Genomic DNA, 23,887 nt, shown 5'->3' with positions numbered 1-23,887 from the left:
ACTGCTTTCTTTCACTCCTTGCCACGTTTCAAGGCTCTGATGTGATCTATATCGACGGTTCCATGGTTGCTGGTCATGTTGGGTATTCTCTTACTCTAGGGGATTATTGTGAACAACGCTCATTGCCAGCTGGCTTCAGTGTTTTCACTGTGGAGCTGGTAGCCATCTCTCGCGCTCTAGAGTATATCCGCTCCTGCTCAGGTGAGTCCTTCGTTATCTGTAGTGACTCCCTGAGCAGTTTACGAGCTGTCGACCAGTGTTTTCCTCACTCTCATCTGGTGATGGCTATCCAGGAGTCCCTCCATACTCTTGCCTGTTGTGGCTGCTCTGTGGTCTTTGTGTGGACCCTGGGCCATGTCTGCATCCTGGGAAATGAACACATTGACACGCTGGACAAACAGGCTGTCAGTGCACCGACCATAGGAATCGGCCTTTTGGAGTGTGATCTCCAGTCAGTTTTGTGGCAGAAGGTCCTTAGTACGTGGCGTGATGAATGGCACACCCTGGCTTCACCCAACAAACTTCGAGTCGTCAAGGATACTACCGGCGTGTGGCGCTCCTCCTAGTGGACCTCTCACAAGGACTCCTATGCATTGGACACACCTGGCTGACGCGTGGCTATTTATTGCAGCACAAGGACCCACCTTTCTGTCGCTATAGTTCGCCATTGATGGTGGTCCACATATTGTTGGGCTCTCCATTTTTAACTCCACTCAGGCAGACATTTGTGCTGCCTGATATGCTCCTTTTTATCAGGTGACACTGCAATGGCAGACTTAGTTTTGAGTTTTATTCTTGCAGGGGGCTTTTATTATATCATCTAAGGGTTCGTCACTTTTTTGTGTTGAGTCTGGCCTTGGGCCTACGGTTTTAGATTGTGGTTTTTAGTGTGTTTCTTGGTGGTTGGCTTTTCCTTTTCTGTTTCCATGGTTGGCCAACCTCTGCCACAATCTGTGTGCTTTTAATTCCTTTTGTCTGGTCTTTGTCTGTGTCTTTCTTGTTCTGTGTTGTCCCTTGTCATCTCCGTTGCTTCCTCTTTTTTTTTTTTTTTAAATTCCTTGTAGGATTTTATGGTCATGGAACAAGGGACCGATGGCCTTTGTAGTCTGGTCCCTTCAAACCCCCACAAACCCACCAACCAATCTGGATGACTTTCCCAAAATCTACCCCTTTACTTAGACCTTCCAGTCCTTTTCCTGCACCCTTCTTCCTTCCCCTTCAACCCTTCTGCCTGGTGGAGGATTCATTGGCTCCGAATGCTTGACAGTCACAACAGTCTTTTATGTGTGTGTTCTGCCGCCACTTGGTGAGTAGACTTTTTATCTATCGAACAAAAGAATTCTGTCTAAATAAGAGATTTTTCACTGTATTTTATTCAAAGTGATGACTTAGGATCCACAAATATTGCTGGATTAGCCCAGTGTTCCTTTACACAGGAGTCAGTTGTAAAGTCCAATCAGCAGATATTCAAAAGGGAGATACCTTACAAAAGGTCCAACATTATATTTTAAAAACTAGCACCACAGCACTTTTGAAGTGACTGCTGTGTTTCGCATCACTTTTCACCAAGGAGCAGCCAGTGTGGGAACACTGTAATAGCAAGTGATATGCATCGACAATAAAGTAATTTTAATCACACTATAGACGTATAGCCTGGAACAAAGAGCTACATCACCTGAGAGTAATTCATCCACCACCCTTCTCACAATATCCGTACACCTCCAATGTCTGCACATAAATGTGTATGCCTGTATTTCTGTGCATAGGAAGATGAATAATATTGCCACTTTTTGATTAATTTTATGCTAGTCACACACCCGTGGCTTCATACAGGTATACCTAAATACCTGCAGCTGGACTACTTCTCTGGTGTAGCAGTAATAGATATTATATACATGAACCTTCCTCGTGAATCAATCTATCTGCCAGTAAGCATGCAATTCTGTAAATAGTTGAACTCCGGTGTATAACTCCCATGTAGAAAACAACTTCAAGCTTTTGATCACTTTCCTAATGAGTTAATATGTTAAATATTCAACATTAAGCATGTAAGCCAGAAAAAGTTTAGAAACAGTTTGAGATTATGTTTAAAGTTTGTTTGAAGTTGCTAACTCCTCTTATCAACCACTGGATTAGTATAGTCAGGGTAATTTGTGCTCTGTTTTAAGCAAAAACTAGTTTACCACACATTTCAATGTTTATGGTGTCATATCTCCTAAAGTATGTTTTTTACAATGATAAAATTTTGCAGATACATTCAGAGGTATTCTGCAAAATGTGTTGCAAATAGATTTGTTAGTAAAGAAGTAAGAAATTAAAATGCCATGCCTGATGTGACAGTTTTACTGCATGAACAGCGAGTATGTAACTATTTTTCCTTTAATAATTTTGTGTGTGTGTGTGTGTGTGTGTGTGTGTGTGTGTGTGTGAGAGAGAGAGAGAGAGAGAGAGAGAGAGAGAGAGAGAGAGAGAGAGTGGGGACGGGGGAGGGGGCGATCATTGAGAAAAGGTGTCATGAAGATTTGAAATTATGAGGGTGAGTAAAATTAAAACTTTAAATTTGTAATAGCAAATCAAAATTTCACACCGTTATCCTGTAAGTTGGTAAGCATGCTACAAACGACGTGCAGAATGGTCTGTAGGTGGCAGCATAGTGCAGGTGCACACATACTGTCGCAGTATCAGTATAAAGATGGCTGCCCCGCTGGTGACGTGCACCAGGGAAGAACAGTGTTCTGTTATTTGGTTTTTGCGTAGTGAAGGTGTGAAACCTATTGAAACTCATCGATGAATGAAGGTTCAGTACAGTGATGCATGTTTGTCACAGCAACAAGCCTACGAATGGAGTAAGAAGTTCGCAAATGGTGTGGCTTCAGTGGAAGATGCTCCTCGTCTAGGTCAGGCACAACGAGTTGCGACTCCACAGAACATTGCAACAGTTGAAGCCATAGTGAAGGAAAACTGCTGAGTGACACTGAATGACATTGCAGCAAGTTTACAGATTAGTCAGGGGTCAGCACACCACATTGTGCATGATGGGCTCCAGTTTCACAAAGTGTCTGCAAGATGGGTGCCACGACAACTGAACCTGAAATGAGAGAATGACATGTTGGTGCTTGTGAAGAACTTCTTCGGTGCTCTGAACGAGAAGGTGATGGCTTCCTGGCAAGAATCGTTACTGGGAATTAAACCTGGGTTCACTTCCACCAACCGGAAACGAAGAGAGCAAGTATAAGATGACCCTGATTACGTATTCAAGCAAACTGCAGTTTAAACATGTTGGATGTTCTTAAAAAAGTCAACATACGTTTTATCAAGAAATGGAAAATCCAGGATGGAATGTAACAATACAAGAGAAGGTTAGTTGCTGCTCACCATATAGCGGAAATGCTGAGTCACGATAGACACAACAAAAAGATTCACACAATTATAGCTTTCGGCCATTAAGGTCTTTGTCAGCAGTACACACACACACACACACACACACACACACACACACACACACACACACACACACACACGCAAACGCAACTTGCACAAACGTCTGCAGTCTCGGAGAACTGCACCACAGTGTGAGAGCAGGAGCAGCACCAGTGCATGATGGGAGTGCAACTGGGTGGGGGTAAGGAGGAGCCTGGGGTGGGGAGAGGGGATAGTATGGTGGGAGTGACGGACAGTAAAGTGTTGCAGTTTAGACGGAGGGCAGGAGAGAAGGTGCAGAGGGGGAGGGGGTGAGTAGTGGAAAGGAGAGAAATTAAAAGACTGGGTGTGGCAGTGAAATGACGGCTGTGTAGTGCTGGAATGGGAACAGGGAGGGGGCTGGATGGGTGAGGACAGTGACTAACGAAGGTTGAGGCTAGGAGGGTTACGGGAACATAGGATGTCTTGCAGGGGAAGCTCCCACCTGCGCATTTCAGAAAAGCTGGTATTGGTGAGAAGGGTCCATGTGGCACAGGGTGGGAATCAGTCATTTAGATGAGGGATATCATGTTTGGCAGCGTGTTCAGCAACAGGGTGGTCCACTTGTTTTTTGGCCACTGTTTGTCAGTGGCCATTCATGCGGACAGACAGCTTGTTGGTTGTCATGCCTACATAGAATGCAGCACAGTGGTTGCAGCTTAGCTTGCAAATCACACGACTGGTTTCACATGTAGCCCTGACTTTGATGGGATGAGTGACGTTAGTGACCGGACTGGACTAGGTGGTGGTAGGAGGATGTATGGGACAGGTTTTGCATCTAGGTCTATTACATGGGTATGAGCCATGAGTTAAGGGATTGGCAGCAGGGGTTGTGTAAGGATGGATGAGTATATTGTGTAGGTTCGGTGGACGGCGGAATACCACGGTAGGAGGGGTGGGAAGGATAGTGGACAGGACATTTCTCATTTCAGGGCACGATGAGAGGTAATTGAAACCCTGGCGGAGAATGTAATTTAGTTGCTCTAGTCCCAGATGGTACTGAGTTATGAGGGGAATGCTTCTCTGTGGCCAGACTGTGGGATTTTGGGAGGTGGTGGGAGACTGGGAAGATAGGTACAGGAGATTTGTTTTTGTACAAGGATGGGAGGATAATTACGGTCAGTGAAGGCTTCAGTGAGACCTTCGGTGTATTTTGAGAAGGACTGCTCATCGCTGCAGATGCGACGACTACGGTTGCCTAGGCTGTACGGAAGGGACTCCTTGATATGGAATGGGTGGCAGCTGTCGAATTGGAGGTATTGCTGGTGGTTAGTAAGTTTGATATGGACAGAAGTACTGATGTAGCCATCTCTGAGGTGGAGGACGACATCTAGGAAGGTGGCTTGTTGGATTTAATAGGACCGGGTGAAGCAATTGGGAGAGAAGTTGTTTAGGTTTTGGAGGAATGTGAATAAGATGTCCTCACCTTCAATCCAGATAGAAAAGAAGTCATCAGTGAATCTGAAACCAGGTGAGGGGTTTAGGATTCAGGGTTTTTAGGAAGGACTCCTCTAGATGGCCCATGAATAGGTTAGCATAGGATGGTGCCTTGCGGGTGCCCATAGCCATCTGTGGATTTGTTTGTAGGCAATGCCTTCAAAGGAGAAGTAATTGTGAGTAAGGATATAGTTGGTCATGGAGACTAGAAAGGAGGTTGTGGGTTTGGCATCTGGTAGGTAGTATTTGATAACTGTAAGGCCATGGTCATTAGGAATGTTAGTGTACAGGGAGGTGACATGAGTAGTGATGAGCAGGGCACTGTGAGGTAAAGGGACAGGAACTGTGGAGAGTTGGTCGAGGAAATGGTTGGTATCTTTTATATAGGAGGATAGGTTCCGGGTAATAGGTTGAAGGTGTTGGTCTATGAGAGCAGAGATTCTCTCAGTGGGGGCACAGTAATGGGCCACAATGGGGCGTCCTAGGTGGTTGGATTTATGGACTTTACGAAGCATGTAGAAAATAGGAGTGAGGGGAGTGGTAGTGGTAAGTAGAGAGATGGACTCTGGGGAGAGGTTCTGGGATCGGCCTAAGGATTTGAGTAGTGACTGGAGATCCTGCTGGATTACGGGAATGGGATCACTGTGGCATGGTATGTAGGTGGAAGTATCTGACAGCTGATGGAGTCCTACCACGTAATCCTTGTGATTCAAAACAACGGTGGTGGAGCCTTTGTCTGCAGGTAGGTCGGGTTCAGTTTTTAGATGGTGGACTGAGGTTCTTTCTGCAGATATAAGATTAGTTTGCATGTTGAGGGATTTGGGAAATGACAGTGAGGCAAGGTTTGAGGTTAAGAAATTCTGGAAAGTTAACGGGGAGTGGTTTGGTGGAGGAGGGGGGGGGGGGGGGGGAGATCACGGTTGGATGGAGGAGTGAACGGAGTTAGTCGAGGTTCAATAGTGGTCTTTGGTTGAGTCTGATTGGTCGGGTTGGTGGTGAAAAAGTGTTTCGACTGTAGGGACCAGGAGAAGGAGATAAGGTCTTTAACTAATCCTGCATGGTTGAATTTGGGAGAGGGGCAAAAGATGAGGCCTTTGGAAAGGACTGATATTACCATAGGACTAAGGCTTCTAACTGTTTTGCAGGTCTGTTTAGGTTCTGGGTTCTGTGTAGTGGTGGGAGGGAGTTGTGGAGGGTGGGGTAAGTGTAGTAGGTCTTCGAGATAGGATTTGTCAGCCATGAGGGGGGCATGGGGGAGGTTCGGAGGTTGTTGTAGAAGTGGTGGACAGTGGGTGAGGTGAGAGTATGAAGTGAGCAGGATGGAGAGCTTTTTGAGGTGGCGTTGTGAATGTTGCTCAAGCTCCTGCAGGGCAAGAGTTTCACTGTGTGTTATGGGTTCCAGGAATTTGGGATTGCGTAGCAGGAGAATTCTGCGAATGGAGAGAAGGTACTGCAAGGAGGATTGGGCTTGGTTAATATGGTTCTGCAGGACTATGATGGTGAGGACTAAGGATTGGCAGAATCTAAACAGGTGAAAGTTATTGTGGAAGACAGGGTTGCAACCAGAGATGGGTAATTGGATGGTAAGGCCATTAGGGGGGATTTCATGAGCCAAGCAACAACGCTAGGCTAGGGATAAGGAAACTTTTCTGTTTTGACGCAGATGGAAAGAGCAAGGATCCATGGTGGTGCAAAAAATTATGTAAGAAGGTAGAATTATGTCTGAAAAATTACGCAAAAATACACCACAAAAGTACGAAAAGGATGAAATGGATGCACAAGGGGAAAAAAAACGAGATGACATCTGAGGAAGACGATGATAGTGGAAGGGGAAAACTCGCTAAAATTGGCGAGAAGTCACAATGGTCGAAGTAGAGAGTAACTGATCATTAATAGATATATGTATATTACTGTGGGTAGCAAGTTTAAGGGCGGATAAGTGTAAAGAAGGGCGACGGCAGTTGTGACTGGATGAGTGGGTGGGAACAGGGATAGAACGGAGAAAGTGTGGGGGTGGGGAGGAGTTCGTAGTTAGATGTGTAAGATTGCGTGACACCAGAAAAGTTCGGGAGATAACATGAAAAATACGGGGACTGACACAGGGAGTGTGATCAGTTTGAAGCTATAGGCTTAATTATATCAGCAGGACTAATGTGGGACATAAGTTGCTGCACCAACAATCAATGTGGTCTTGAGGCCATCTGTTGTGTGCGGCCGAGACAGTTGATACAGTGTGGCTCAAAAGTAGAGCGTGCAGTGCGGTTTGTAAAGCAACAAGAGAAACACAGGAAAGAAAAGAAGGAAGGATGGACATTGAGTATAGTGATGCAAAAGAAAGTAGTTACAAAGGAAAGCAGCACAGGATTAGGATAGAAGAAAAGCCGTGAGGCAAAAATCAAACAATGGAAAATCCAGGATGAAATGTAACAATACCAGAAGGAAAGTTGCTACTCACCATATAGCGGAGATGGTGAGTCGCGATAGGCACAACAAAATATTCACACAATTATAGCTTTCGGCCATTAAGGCTTTTGTCAGCAGTAGACACACATACACACAGGAAGGAGAGAAGGTGCGGAAGGGGGAGGGGGTGAGTAGCGGAAAGGAGAGAAATAGAAATTAAAAGACTGGGACTGGAGAAACTAAATTACATTCTCCGCCAGGGTTTCAATTACCTCTCATCGTGCCCTGAAATGAGAAATGTCCTGTCCACTATCCTTCCCACCCCTCCTACCGTGGTATTCCGCCGTCCACCGAACCTACACAACATACTCAGTCCATCCTTACACAACCCCTGCTCCCAATCCCTTAACTCATGGCTCATACCCCTGTAATAGACCTAGATGCAAGACCTGTCCCATACATCCTCCTACCACCACCTACTCCAGTCCGGTCACTAACATCACCCATCCCATCAAAGTCAGGGCTACCTGTGAAACCAGTCATGTGATTTACAAGCTAAGCTGCAACCTCTGTGCTGCATTCTATGTAGGCATAACAACCAACAAGCTGTCTGTCTGCATGAATGGCCACTGACAAAGTGTGGCCAAAAAACAAGTGGACCACCCTGTTGCCGAACATGCTGCCAAACATGACATCCCTCATCTAAATGACTGCTTCACAGCCTGTGCCATATGGATCCTTCCCACAAACACCATCCTTTCTGAACTGCGCAGGTGGCAACTTTCCCTGCAAGGCATCCTACGTTCCTGTAACCCTCCTAGCCTCAACATTCGTTAGTCACTGTCCTCACCCATCCAACCCCCTCCCTGTTCCCATTCCAGCACTACACAGCTGTCATTTCATTGCCACACCCAGTCTTTTAATTTCTTTTTATTTCTCTCCTTTCCGCTACTCACCCCCTTCCCCCTCCACACCTTCTCTCCTGCCCTCTGTCTAAACTGCAACAGTTCACTGTCTGCCACTCCCACCATACTATCCCTCCCCCTCCCCACCCCAACCTCCCCCTTACCACCACTCAGTCAACCGAGCGAGGTGGCGCAGTGGTTAGCACACTGGACTCGCATTCGGGAGGACGACGGTTCAATCCCGTCTCCGGCCATCCTGATTCAGGTTTTCCGTGATTTCCCTAAATCATTTCAGGCAAATGCCGAGATGGTTCCTTTGAAAGGGCACGGCCAATTTCCTTCCCCATCATTCCCTCACCCGAGCTTGCGCTCCGTCTCTAATGACCTCGTTGTCGACGGGACGTTAAACACTAACCACCACCACCACCACCACCACACCACCACCACCACCACCACCACCACCACCACCACTCAGTCACCACTGCCATCATGCACTGGTGATGCTACTCGCACTGTGGTTTCAGTTCTCTGAAAGTGCAGACTTGTGTGCAAGTAGCGTTTGTGTGAGTGCGTGTGAGTGTGTGTCTACTGCTGACAAAGGCCTTAATGGCCTAAAGCTGTAATTGTGTGAATCTTTTTGTTGTGCCTATCGTGACTCGGCATCTCCACTATATGGTGAGTAGCAACTTTCCTTCTGTGGTATTGCAACATACGTTTTATAGATTCCCATGATTGGCAGTATTATATAATTTGCTGCTGATTCCCTATTCCCGCTCCCCACTCCCTCTACTTCTCAGGTAAACTGGTATCACTGTTCCCCCCAAAAAACTTTCATAGTGGAGTGCATGAGCAACTGTGAAAAAGGCATTTCAAATCTCTTCCAGGATGAAAGTCGTATGTAATGACAGGAACTAGTGCATAAATAAAATATCACAATTTTGATTCACTCCAGTTCTTGAACTTTCACTCATCCCGTGATCTACCGATTGTCTGTTGGTACTATCTCACAACAGGCCTTGCTGCTGTAATTTATTCTCATGATGGGAACTACAATCAGTTTAGTATTAATGGCTTTGTTTGTTAGACATTTCATTCTGGATTAATTTTCCTTAGTGTTTTATTCAAATATCATGATGATGATCTAAATCTGATTACATGCTGCTAATATTTTAACCCACCATTCTAATATGTGAATAGTGACGACTGAATTTCTCATTTGCAACCCACTTACTAAATCATTAGTCTTTTATTATCAAATAAAATATTTATTTGGGTTCAGAATCAAGTAATGTTTTTTGAAGGACATTTCCACTTTTAAATGTTATCTTTACTTAAACAGCAGCGTTAATGTTTGTACATGGTATCCATAAATGTATGAGAACTTTTATTGCAAACCTGTCTAAATACAACATTTCATATGATGATAGAATTTAGTGCTATTTCCTCCTGTGTTTCACTAAACTGTCAAATTTTAAGCAGAGCAATAGATCGTTGTCCTAGATAGTTCATAGTTTTTCACGTATTCCTTGCACTTGTGCCGTGCTATTCAAATGTTATTATTGTTCAAACATCAGTACGGTATCGAGTGCTTAGGTGTATTGGGAAATCATGAGCCTGTTCAAATGCGAGTATTGGTTGTTCAGTCTTGCCATTCCAAATTCTTCAAAATAAATCTGTGCCTGACCTCAATAGTCAAAGCTTCTTCTAAAAATGTAAGGCTACCCCTATTTACTGTTATTAAACAACGTAAAAATGTTAACTTCAGCAGCAGTAGTTTAATCTGGATAAGACGGCCCTGTGTTTTCAGATGACAAATTTGGGAAAAACCTTGTTTTATAATCAGGTAAATATGGTAGATTTCACACTCTTCCATCCCCAACCATGCCATTAGAGGTGAACTCTCATCAGGGCTGTCACCTATGAGGATACTGAACCTGAAACTATGGATTTGACACTAATATCACACATTTTCAGTTACTTTTACACATCGTCTGTTTCTCGCCATCACTATTACCTCAAGGAGTGAAATGTCATTGATACTGTTGGCACTCAGGCCAGTGGACCAAAAACACTGTAGATTCAATACTAGTATCAGTATTATCCCTTAATTTTCCATGTCAATTCCTCGGTATCCTTGTAGTGGTTCCACCTGCTTTTATTTGTTTCGTTGGTTGTCTTCAGTGTCAATGTACTGCATTTCTACACTGGCTGAAAAATATGGGTTGTGGATTCTGGCACTAACTACTGTAAATTGTGTATCTGACTGATGCACAGTTGTGTGTCACAGTACTTTAATTTCACTGTTCACAAACACCCCCCCCCCCCCCTCCCCCAATAATACACAGTTATATGGCCAGTGCCTCATTAATAGTTTGCACGCAAAACTCCATATACTGCTATGATAGTTTACTCTTGAACAACTACGAGCAGTAAAACCTAACCACAAAGTTCACAGTTCTTTAAGAATAATCAGGTACGTATGGAGCAAATACTGTCACTGTTTTTACACACAGCCTAATTGTTTTTGTTCCACAGTTAAGGTGAAGCATTGTTGCTGTTCTAACCAGCTCAGGTTAATCGTCTGAAACTCAGTCATGGACTGACTAACATGTGACCAAAAAATGGGCCCTTATATATATCATCGCAATAATTGGTGCTGAAACTAGACATTGTTTGAAGATAAATTTACAGAAATTACAATTAAAACTTAACTCATTAAATTAACTGAATACATAGAAAATTGTGCCTTTTTAACCATTTCTTCTATTGCAAAAGTGAGGTCAAATTATTTGTTTAAATAATAAAAGTAACAAATATCATCATGCAAACAATACTTTAGACAAAACTGTTAATTACTTTGGAATTAATGAAGGACTGGTTTTGCTAATCTGTTTTGGAACAGAGCCAAATAGATACTTTATGATTACTAGCATTTCGTCTTCCAAATGTTTGCAATTATTATAGAACTTATATTTGTTTATATGTCAACAATAGAATTTAAGTTATGAAACAATTACTGATTTCTACCTATAATGATAGATACTAACTAGGAATAACCAAAATAAATTAGAGAATCAATTAAATACATAAAACTAAGCACAAAATTAGATCAGGTGTTATATTCTTTAATACTGAGGGCCAACCTTTCTCTTTTATGAAAATGCATGTTATATTCATGTAAACTAATGGTAATCAGTTAAAAGTAACGAATAATTTAAGGAGGCAGATGGCAACAAAACAAGAGGGGATCTAAAATTATCCCAGCTTGCTTTGTCACATCCTCAAGCCATTCTTAGGGATGTTTTACTCATGCAGTAGTTTTTTTTTCTTTTTTTTCAGTTAGGAAGTCATATGGGTAAGCAAGTTTGCTTGAAATTGCCTCAACCCGAAGTGGGTGGCATCAGGGCAGATGACACGCTATGAAGTGTAGTACGTCATCTATTGCTGGTGGGAAAACACCAGCAGTCTCTAAGTGGTTGAGGTCTAACTTCAGTGCTTAGAAATATAATCCCAAATCATTTCCACCTCCTCCACCCCCTCCCACTCTGGGCCCACCATGGGAGGAACACCATAAGGATGGCAGCAAAGCTTATTCACTGCGGTACCTTGTATGTACCAAAGTTGATAGGGAATTATTCTTGTCAATGAAACATCAGTTTTTTGTGGAGCATTTAGAGGACAAGTTTGGAGAGGTGGAGGCCAAAATGGGGCCAGGGTCAGTCTTGATCAAAACAGCATCCTCTGCCCAGTCACAGGCACTACTCACCTGTGATAAGCTGAGGGATGGTTTTGTTTCCGTCTTAAATATGGTCCAAGGTATCATATTTCACAGGGACCTTCTTTTGCAGTCTGATGATAAGCTGCACGCCAATTTAGAGTGGCAAGGTGTCCATTTCTCCTGGCCCGTCCACCGGTGTCTAAGGGATAATCAGTTTGCCACCGGTGCCTTCATCTTCGCCTTCAAGGGTGACACCACTACCCCCAATGCGGTGTTTCAAGTGCTGGAAGTTAGGCCATGTGTCTTCTCACTGTACTTTCAGCATCACCTGTCGAGATAGTGGATGTCCTTCACATCCCAATACTCCCTATGCCCCGCCTCCCATCTGTGTCAACTGCGAAGACCACCATTCACCTTGCTCGCCAGACTGCAGAATTCTCCAGAAAGAAAGAAAAATAATGGAGTACAAGACCCTGGACCGACTGACATCATACACTGAGATTAAGAGAAAATATGAGAGGCTACATCCTGTGCTTATGACGTCAGTCTTTGCCGCCGCTACTGTAATGGTTCTACCGTCTTCCATTCCGCTACATACAGTTGGCTCTCAGAGCTGTCAGACTCCACTTACCCCCTTGGTGGGGATTGGGGGGGGGGGGGGGGGGGTCAAGGGACGGCAATTCCCTTCCCTGTTGATCCTGCACAACCTACTTCAGGAGCGAGACACCCCCCCACCCCCAACCATCAGGGATGTCAGTCCCCACTTGTCAGCTGGAGAAGCGTAAGTCTTCATTGGCCCCTGTCGCCAGGAAGGGATCCCTTGGGTCACTCCCTTCCCAGGTTCCTACCATTGACAAAACTGACACCAACCAGTGGCTGAAGCAACCACACGTAGCTGGTCATAGGGCTTCATGGTCCTTCTCAGTCCCTGTGAAGCCCCCCCCTCCCCTCCCCCCCATAGTTGGACAAACCTAAGGAGCAGTGAGAGAAAACTAAAAAGAAAAAGAACACCAAGAACCAAGGCACTGCGATGGCACCACTACTTCCTACAAGCTCTGTGTCTGAGGATGAGCTGGAGATTCTGGCATCTGCTGAGGACCTGGATCTCACTGGGCCCTCAGGCACAATGGATGTCAATTGCACAGGTACTCATCTGGTGGCAGCGGGTGACCTTGAGGCATAGACTGCCTCATTGAGTATTTCATGCCTTCCCATCACGTAATCCTCCAGTGGAATTGTGGCAGTTTTTTCCACCACGTGGCTGAGCTACAGCAACCGTTAATCCTTACACCTGCTTTCTCCATTGCCCTCCAGGAAACCTGGTTCCCGGCAATGTGGACCCCTGCCCTCTACTGCTATAAGGGATATTACAGGAGCCTAGTGACTATAATAGTGTTAGGTGGAGTTTGCGTCTATGTCCTGAACTGAGTATGTAGTGAACCTGTTTCCTGGCCGAGGTAGGGAGGTCGAAAATTTACTGTCACAACTTGACCTCTCCCTCTTAAATACAGGTGCCCCCACACATTTCACTGTGGCATATGGCACATATTCGGCCATTGATCTCTCGGTTTTCAGTCCAGGCCTTCTCCCATCTATCCACTGTAGAGCACATGATGACCTGTGTGGTAGTGACTGCTTTCCCATCTTCCTGTCACTCCCCAGACATCATGCCCAGGGACACGTACCCATATGGGCTTTAAATAAGGTAGACTGCAAAGCCTTCACCTCTGCTGTCACTGTTGAATCTTCCCCACATGGTGCTGTCAATGTTGTGTGTGAGCGTTTCTGCGGCGGAAAACGCGATCCCTCGTTCTTCAGTGTGCCCCTGGCAAAACATAGTCCGTTGGTGGTTGCCGGAAGTCGTTGAGGCAATTAAAGAGTGTCGGTGAGCTCTACAGCGTCACAAGTGGCACCCTTCCCTATATCATCTAATAGCATTTAAGCGGCTCCGTGCCCGCATTCACTAGTTTATAAAAGGACAGAAACAGGTGAGTTGGGGGAGGTACGTGTCGACCATTGGGTGCCATACATCACCTTCCCAAGTCTGGACAAAGATAAGGCGTGTTTTTGGGTAACTCTAGTACTAAGTCACGAATTGTCTTACATTTGCATGTACTCGTAGATCATCTACATCTATATCTGCAAACCAGCGTGAGGTGCATGGCGGAGGGTACATCCCATAGTACCATTCATTAGGGTTTCTTCCTGTTCCATTTATGTATGAAGCTTGGGAAGAAAGATTATTTGAATGCCTTTGTGCACGCATTAATTATTCTAATCTTATCCCTGTCATTCCTGTGTGAGCGACACATATGAGGTTGTCGTATATCCCTAGTGTAATAATTTAAAGCCAGTTCTTGAAACTTTGTTAATAGAATTTTCTCAGGATAGTTTGTCTGTCTTCAAGATTTGGCCATTTCAGTTCCTTCTGTATTTCTGTGACACTCTCCCATGGATTAAACAAAACTGTGACCATTAGTGCTGCCCTTCTCTGTATACATTCACTATCCCCCATTAGTCCTGTTAGGTATGGGTCCCAAACACTAAATGAATGTTCTAGGATGGGTCGCTTGAGTGATTTGTAAGCATTCTCCTTTGTAGACTGGTTGCACTTCCTCAGTATTCTACCAATAAAGTGTAGCCTACCACATGCTTTGCTAATGGCTGAACTTATGTGACCATTCAGTTTCATATCCCTACAAAGTGGTACATCCAGGTACATGTATGAATCGGCTAGTCCAACAGTTACTCGCTGATATTGTAGTTATAGGATACTATGTTTTTTTTGTTTTTGTGTGTGTGTGTGTGTGTGTGTGTGTGTGTGTGTGTGTGTGTGAAGTGCAAAATTTTACATTTTTGAACATTTAGAGCAAGTTGACAATCTGTGCACCACTTTGAAATCTTATCAAGATCTTACTGAATATTTATACAGCTTCTCTCAGATATTACTTAATTATAGATAACTGCATCATCTGCAGAAAGCCTGATCTTACTATTAATATTGTCTACAAGGTCGTTAATATACAACATGAACAGCAAGCATCCCAACACACTTTCTTGGGGCACATCCAAAGCTCCTTTAAAATCTGATGATGCTTCTCCATCCAAGATAACATGCAGTGTCCTCCCTACCAAAAAGTCCTCAATCCAGTAACAAATTTCAGTTGATACCCCATATGATCATGCTTATAGCATAGGTGAGGTTCTGAGTCAAATGCTTTTTGGAAATCGAGAAACACTCCATATACCTGGTCATCACCTTGATTCAAAGCTTTCGGTATATCATGTGAGAATAGTGCGAGTTAAGTTTCACATGATTGATGTTTTTGAAGTCCATGCTGGTTGGCATTGTGAGAGTAATTCTGTTCAAGATACCTCATTATGTTTGAGCTCAAAATGTGTTCAAGATTCTACAAGAAATCAATGTCAAGGCTATTAGACGGTAGTTTTGTAGGTCACTTTTATGACACCTCTTTTAGACAGGTGTGACCTGTGCCTTTTTCCAAGAACTGGGCATTGTTCGAAGGTTGTATGATAGATTATAGTGTGAAGGGGGCTAACTCAGCCACAAATTCAGGATAGAATCTGATAGATATTCCATCGTACCCTGAAGCTTTGTTCAATTTCAAAGATTTCAGCTGTTTGTCAACACCAGTGACATTAATACTCATTTCATTCATCTTTTTGGGGGTACAAAGATTACATTGGGGCAATAATCCGTTGTTTTCCTTTGTAAAGGAACATTTGAAAACTGAGTTAAGCACTTCAGCTTTTGTTTTGGTACCCTCAGATCCAGTTCTGTCTCATTCGCTAGAGACTGGACGCTAACTTTGGTGCTACTAACAGCCTTCACATACGACAAGGATTTCTTTGGATTTTGTGAAATGTCATTTGACAACATTCTCCTATGGTAGTCATTGAAGGCATCAAGCATTGCCCCCTTGACAATCAAATGCGTATCATTTAGCATCTCTCTGTCTATAGTCCGATGCTTTGTTTTACACCTATTATGCAGTAATCTCCTCCCCCCATGAACCATGGACCTTGCCGTTGGTGGGGAGGCTTGCGTGCCTCAGCGATACAGATGGCCGTACCGTAGGTGCAACCACAACGGAAGGGTATCTGTTGAGAGGCCAGACAAACGTGTGGTTCCTGAAGAGGGGCAGCAGCCTTTTCAGTAGTTGCAGGGGCAACAGTCTGGATGATTGACTGATCTGGCCTTGCAACATTAACCAAAACGGCCTTGCTGTGCTGGTACTGCGAACGGCTGAAAGCAAGGAGAAACTACAGCCGTAATTTTTCCCGAGGACATGCAGCTTTACTGTATGATTAAATGATGATGGCATCCTCTTGGGTAAAATATTCCGGAGGTAAAATAGTCCCCCATTCGGATCTCCGGGCGGGGACTACTCAGGAGGATGTCGTTATCAGGAGAAAGAAAACTGGCATTCTACGGATCGGAGCGTGGAATGTCAGATCCCTTAATCGGGCAGGTAGGTTAGAAAATTTAAAAAGGGAAATGGATAGGTTAAAGTTAGATATAGTGGGAATTAGTGAGGTTCGGTGGCAGGAGGAACAAGACTTCTGGTCAGGTGACTACAGGGTTATAAACACAAAATCAAATAGGGGTAATGCAGGAGTAGGTTTAATAATGAATAGGAAAATAGGAATGCGGGTAAGCTACTACAAACAGCATAGTGAACGCATTATTGTGGCCAAGATAGATACGAAGCCCACACCTACTACAGTAGTACAAGTTTATATGCCAACAAGCTCTGCAGATGATGAAGAAATTGAAGAAATGTACGATGAAATAAAAGAAATTATTCAGATAGTGAAGGGAGACGAAAATTTAATAGTAATGGGTGACTGGAATTCGAGTGTAGGAAAAGGGAGAGAAGGAAACATAGTAGGTGAATATGGATTGGGGCTAAGAAATGAAAGAGGAAGCCGCCTAGTAGAATTTTGAACAGAGCACAACTTAATCATATCTAACACTTGGTTTAAGAATCATGAAAGAAGGTTGTATACGTGGAAGAACCCTGGAGATACTAAAAGGTATCAGATAGATTATATAATGGTAAGACAGAGATTTAGGAACCAGGTTTTAAGTTGTAAGACATTTCCAGGGGCAGATGTGGACTCTTGACCACAATCTATTGGTTATGACCTGTAGATTAAAACTGAAGAAACTGCAAAAATGTGGGAAATTAAGGAGATGGGACCTGGATAAACTGAAAGAACCAGAGGTTGTACAGAGTTTCAGAGAGAGCATAAGGGAACAATTGACAGGAATAGGGGAAAGAAATACAGTAGAAGAAGAATGGGTAGCTCTGAGGGATGTAGTAGTGAAGGCAGCAGAGGATAAAGTAGGTACAAAGACGAGGGCTGCTAGAAATCCTTGGGTAACAGAAGAAATATTGAATTTAATTGATGAAAGGAGAAAATATAAAAATGCAGTAAATGAAGCAGGCAAAAAGGAATACAAACGTCTCAAAAATGAGATCGACAGGAAATGCAAAATGGCTAAGCAGAAATGGCTAGAGGACAAATGTAAGGATGTAGAGGCTTATCTCACTAGGGGTAAGATAAATACTGCCTACAGGAAAATTAAAGAGACCTTTGGAGATAAGAGAACCACTTGTATGAACATCAAGAGCTCAGATGGAGACCCAGTTCTAAGCAAAGAAGGGAATGCAGAAAGGTGGAAGGAGTATGTAGAGGGTCTATACAAGGGCGATGTACTTGAGGACAATATTATGGAAGTGGAAGAGGATGTAGATGAAGATGAAATGCGAGATACGATACTGCGTGAAGAGTTTGACAGAGCACTGAAAGACCTGAGTCGAAACAAGGCCCCCGGAGTAGACAACATTCCATTAGAACTACTGACGGCCTTGGGAGAGCCAGTCATGACAAAACTCTACCAGCTGGTGAGCAAGATGTATGAGACAGGCGAAATACCCTCAGACTTCAAGAAGAATATAATAATTCCAATCCCAAAGAAAGCAGGTGCTGACAGATGTGAAAATTACCGAACTATCAGTTTAATAAGCCACGGCTGCAAAATACTAACGCGAATTCTTTACAGACGAATGGAAAAACTGGTAGATGCAGACCTCGGGGAGGATCAGTTTGGATTCCGTCGAAATGTTGAAACACGTGAGGCAATACTGACCTTACGACTTATCTTAGAAGAAAGATTAAGAAAAGGCAAACCTACGTTTCTAGCATTTGTAGACTTAGAGAAAGCTTTTGACAATACTGACTGGAATACTCTTTTTCAAATTCTAAAGGTGGCAGGGGTAAAATACAGGGAGCGAAAGGCTATTTATAATTTGTACAGAAACCAGATGGCAGTAATAAGAGTCGAGGGGCATGAAAGGGAAGCAGTGGTTGGGAAAGGAGTGAGACAGGGTTGTAGCCTCTCCCCGATGTTATTCAATCTGTATATTGAGCAAGCAGTAAAGGAAACAAAAGAAAAATTTGGAGTAGGTATTACAATTCATGGAGACGAAGTAAAAACTTTGAGGTTCGCCGATGACATTGTAATTCTGTCAGAGACGGCAAAGGACTTGGAAGAGCAGTTGAACGGAATGGACAGTGTCTTGAAAGGAGGATATAAGATGAACATTAACAAAAGCAAAACGAGGATAATGGAATGTAGTCAAATTAAATCGGGTGATGCTGAGGGAATTAGATTAGGAAATGAGACACTTAAAGTAGTAAAGGAGTTTTGCTATTTAGGAAGTAAAATAACTGATGATGGTCGAAGTAGAGAGGATATAAAATGTAGACTGGCAATGGCAAGGAAAGCGTTTCTGAAGAAGAGAAATTTGTTAACATCGAATATAGATTTATGTATCAGGAAGTCTTTTCTGAAAGTATTTGTTTGGAGTGTAGCCATGTATGGAAGTGAAACATGGACGATAACTAGTTTGGAGAAGAAGAGAATAGAAGCTTTCGAAATGTGGTGCTACAGAAGAATACTGAAGATAAGGTGGATAGATCACGTAACTAATGAGGAGGTATTGAATAGGATTGGGGAGAAGAGAAGTTTGTGGCACAACTTGACTAGAAGAAGGGATCGGTTGGTAGGACATGTTTTGAGGCATCAAGGGATCACAAATTTAGCATTGGAGGGCAGCGTGGAGGGTAAAAATCGTAGAGGGAGACCGAGAGATGAGTACACTAAGCAGATTCAGAAGGATGTAGGTTGCAGTAGGTACTGGGAGATGAAGCAGCTTGCACAGGATAGAGTAGCATGGAGAGCTGCATCAAACCAGTCTCAGGACTGAAGACAACAACAACAACAACAATGCAGTAATCTCTCTTTATTTAGTTGGTTCTTTACAGTGACTGTATGCCATGGAAGTTTTCTCCCTTTACGAACTGTTCTACGGTGTAATTATCTGCCCAGTATGTGCTCCAATATTATTTTAAACTTGAGCCAGAATTCCTCTAAATGCTCCTGCCCTGTGCTGAAAGTATCAGGTTCTTCATTGAGATATGACATTACTCATATTTTTATCAAGTTCACTGAACACACACATCTTTGATTGTTTTAGTAGTCCTTTGTACTTTGGTAATCTTTGTTGCCACAATTCGTGTCATGGTCACTGATACCAGTTTTGATGTGGAGATCCTCAAAGAGGTTAGGTCTGTTTGTTCCCATTAGATTCAATATATTTCCATCATGAGTGGTGTTCCTAAGTGTATGTTCTAGGTAGTTTTCAGGGAAGGTATTTAGTAAAGCTTCACAGGATGTCTTATCAGACCCACCACTAACAAAACTTTTTCCCAATTAATTGTTGCATGTTTAAAGCCTTCACCAATGATTACACTATGTACTTAACGTATAAGTGAACTGAAGTTTCTAGTTATAACAGGAGATGAGTCTGGTGGGCAATAGAGGATCCAATAATCATTTTATGCCCCCCCCCCCCCCCCCCCCCCCTGCTACTGAGTCTATCCCAACAATCTCACTTGCAGCTTCAATTTCTGTCTCTGTGTATTTTTGTCTACTGCAACAAATAAGCCACCTCCATTTCCCATTTGCTTATCCTTTTCATATACACTTAAATTTCTCCCAAAAATCTCACTGCTAATTTCAAGTTTTAACCAGCTGTCTGTACCTAGTATTATGTGAGCTTCACTGCTTTTTATGAGCACTTCAAACTCTGGCACTTTGCTGCAAATGCTTCAGCAGTTTACCATTAGGATTTTAATACTCGGGGTGGGAGACATTTCTTTTGCTTTTACACTGATACTTCTGGGTTTCATACAGCTACCATTAGCTGGGTTGGATAGAGAGCTGCCTGATCTGAAACACCCTTGTGTGCACCGTACACACAGTCAGCTATCTGAGTAGCAGCTTCTGGTGTGTAGTGCACTCCTGACCTACAGTTGTCTACCCTACGATGCATGTCCAGGAAGTTGCTGCCTAACTTGCCACAGAACTTTCGAAGTCTCTGGTTCAGTTGGTTGGTTGGGTTGTTTTTGGGCAAGGAGACCAGACAGCGAGGTCATCGGTCTCATTGGATTAGAGAAGGAAGTCGGCCATGCCCTTTCAAAGGAACCATCCTGGCATTTGCCTGGAGTGATTTAGGGAAATCACGGAAAGCCTAAATCAGAATGGCCGGATGCGGGATTGAACCATCGTCCTCCCGAATGTGAGTCCAGTGTCTGGTTCAGTTCTTCCACTCAACTCAGAACAAAAGGGCCACAATCAGTTCTGGGGACAATGCTGCAAAGTGTGAGCTTCGTTGAAACTCCATGCGCAAGGCTGGTCTTCTCAGTCTTCTCTGCCAGTCTGTTTCATGACACAAGAATGACTTCAGAGCCCAGACGACAGGCATCATTTGTTCCACCGTGCGCCAAAATCTGCAGTTGGTTGCATACTGTTCCCTCACTGGCTACTGGAATAGCCTCTTGAACATATTGAAATAGGTCCCCAGGCATGTACACTGAGTGCACCTGGCGTCCTTTCCTGTCACTTGCTGTCATTCCCCTAAGGGGTACCATTATTCACTATACATTTGAACTGCCAACATTTAATAGACCCCTACCCTTTTGTGTTTGCCGCCTCTTGACATCGGACAAAACAAGTTTTCCCACAACAAGTGAAGCAAGGCCCACTGGCTCAGTTTCAGTAACAGTGAAAGACAGCACCTCAAACTTTGTTTCTTAGGGGGACACTTTATTAAGAGAGAATAAGTTGTCCAGTAGGAAGCGATCGCAGACCTGCCATTCTCACTGTAGTCACGGAACTGCAATGGGAAGGAAGTAAACCAATAAAGTACTGATGTAACAGCGGTGCCTTGATTTGTAAGGTGTGCAGCCCTCAACACTAGACTCATATTTGCTCCATTTCTGATCTCTGATGTAGGAGCAGTCACAGTCATCTGAAATATGGATTGCTAGGCTGTGACTCCTGTCAGACTGGATTAGTCACAGTGTAAGAGTTGTTTGCAGAATGAATTTTTGACTCTGCTATGGAAAGTAGGAGATGTACTGTCAGAATTGAATCTGCAAAGGAAGTCCATGAACTGTGCGTAAATTGTCCAGTTGATAAGAGCAGTGACTGTGAATGAGCTTATCGGCCTGAAAGCAATATTCACAGAAATTATGTTTATGTTAATAGTCACAGTTAAATCTAACATAAAATGTTGGCTTTCAACGTGTTGTGTAATTAGGCACTGGAACTATGAAGGCTGTATTGCAAGTACTGAGCAAATATTTTTAAAATTTGTAATCTTCATTTTTTATTCAATTCAAGTGTGTCATCTAATATAAATACTTTGCCCATTTCAAGTTTACCTTTATGATAGCACTCCGATTCAGCTTTCAAAGACACTGACACATTGCTTGCCGAACATCCTCTGTGGCCTCATAGTGTTGGCCTCACGTCTCAACACTTTCATGAACAGTATGAGGACACATGTTATCCTGCTGTGGGGCAATCCTTTTTCCAGAATGTTTATTGTACAATGCTTGATGGAGCTTCAAAAATGTCCGGATATAGCAGGTGGCATTTATGTTTTGTCCAGATTCAAGAAACTCAATCAGAATGCAACCTTTTGATCCCAGAAGACGGTGCCCATAACTTTCCCAGCAGATGGAACTGTCTTTGCTTTTTTCGTTAATGGCAACTCTCAATGGTACCGTTTGTACTGTGGTACTTCGTTTTAGGCTGTCACGATACTCACCAAAACTCATCACCTCCATTTTGAAATCTTCTCTGAAGTACATTGTTTTCAGTCAGTAAACGTGGAACCCAGCAAGCACAGACTTTTCAAGAACCTAATCCTTAAATCATTCTTTACACTGCACTGCATCATAGTACAAAGCTCCTATTGCAAGGCTCATTTTGGATACTTATTTCCATATGTGAAATGTATCACCTCTTCTAATTCTGTTGTCACCCATGAAGACTCTCCATAGGCATGATGGAGTCTGAGGTGAATTTCAGCAGCACATTTTCCATGTTTAGCAAAGAATTCAATGACAGCACCTTGTTGAAATGAAATATTGATGTAAGCCATTTTGTGGTCACATGATAGACAGTGTGGCAAAATGTGATGTAAAGTCAGCACATTACAATCCTGCAGTCATTTTTGTTACATTGTTGAAAGTGGAATTTTAACAATGGGTTACTCGTGATTTTCAGTATGGCCCTCATAAAAGTGGAGTAGATTTTATTAACTTTTAATTTTAAGTCACATTGATTTTACTGTAATTGTGGGGCACTCTGTTTATGGTGCACTTGATGCGAACAGTATTTCATTTCTGGTAAGCAACACATATGGTAATTTCATTTTTGCATAGTAACTTAATTTCCCTTTATTTGATCTAACAGGAGTGACGATATGCCAGATGACCCACACTTGCGGTGGCGTGAGGATGTAGTTGCAAATATAATACTTAATCACATTGAATCACTGTCCATTGATACTGTAAGTAACACTATAAATGAACAAATAATTGATAGCAAATAAAATTAGTCTTCTCTTTTCTTGAATCTCATTTGTTATTTGCATTTTGTATTTCTAATACAGGTGTTGAAATGACTTCAGACGCGTTAAGAAAGACCTCGTTATTTGTTGGCAGGTGATAACATTTGATAAAGTTGGTGTGAGTCGACATCAGAATCATATATCTCTATTTTACGCGACAGCGTACCTTTGTCTGGAGAAAAAACTGCCTCTTTGTAAGTAAATGTTTCTATTTTTTTTAAATTTTTAAGCACTTAACAAGACAGATAATGCACAAATAGAAATATTTCTTCTCCATACCTTAATGGTTATCCGTCCTAACAATTTTAAAAGAATACAGACTCAATTTTTATTATGGTTTACTTTTTAACAGTTTTGCTAATCTTGTCAGCTGCGTTTCAGTATGGTTCCTTATTGCGTAAGGAGTGTTCAAATGGAAAGGTATGAAATATCACAACAACCAAACCAGTTGAAATTTGCATATGCCACTTTGGGATAATGTAGTGAACGACTAGGAACAGCATACAATGGAAGCAAACATCATCATCTCCCACTAAAACATTCAAAGATGTGCCCTCAGAAGGCGATGTGGTGCTCACTGTTTTTTTCTATGCCGGCGCACTGATATTCATTGAATTTCTCAAGTGCGGAAGAACTGTACTTTGAGACACTCTGTAGCCTACGCATCTCCATCAAGAGCAAATGGCCTGGACTGCTCAAGGAGGGAGTGATTCTGTTCCATGATAGCGCGTGTCTACCTGTCTTCCAGGTCACATGAAGCATAATGGCCAAGTTCAAGTGGGAGCAGCTTGAGCATGCACCCTTAAACAGGATCTCAGACAGAAGCATTTCAATTTGGACAGCAAATTGAAGGACAGAGTGGAGGACTGACTCCTGTCACAGCCACAGGAATTGTGAGAACCGGGTGTCCTTCAGTTTTTGAAACCATGGATTAGTTGTGCTGAGGCCTC

General features: G+C 43.0%; 1 protein-coding gene across 1 annotated transcript in view; it reads left to right on the top strand.

The window, feature by feature from the left end:
- LOC126284050 (N-acetylglucosaminyl-phosphatidylinositol de-N-acetylase-like) overlaps positions 1–23,887 on the top strand; it is a 94,741-nt gene that overhangs the window by 47,766 nt on the left and 23,088 nt on the right. Inside the window, exons 3-4 of the mRNA XM_049982632.1 lie at positions 22,781–22,877; positions 23,032–23,131. Coding sequence (XP_049838589.1) covers positions 22,781–22,877; positions 23,032–23,131 — 197 coding nt within the window. The remainder of the gene's footprint in view (positions 1–22,780; positions 22,878–23,031; positions 23,132–23,887) is intronic.

Source organism: Schistocerca gregaria, chromosome 8 (assembly GCF_023897955.1).
Source record: "Schistocerca gregaria isolate iqSchGreg1 chromosome 8, iqSchGreg1.2, whole genome shotgun sequence".
Classification (NCBI taxonomy): Eukaryota; Metazoa; Arthropoda; class Insecta; order Orthoptera; family Acrididae; genus Schistocerca; species Schistocerca gregaria.
Note: the sequence above shows the minus strand (reverse complement) of the source record. Positions and strands in the feature narration are given on the sequence as shown.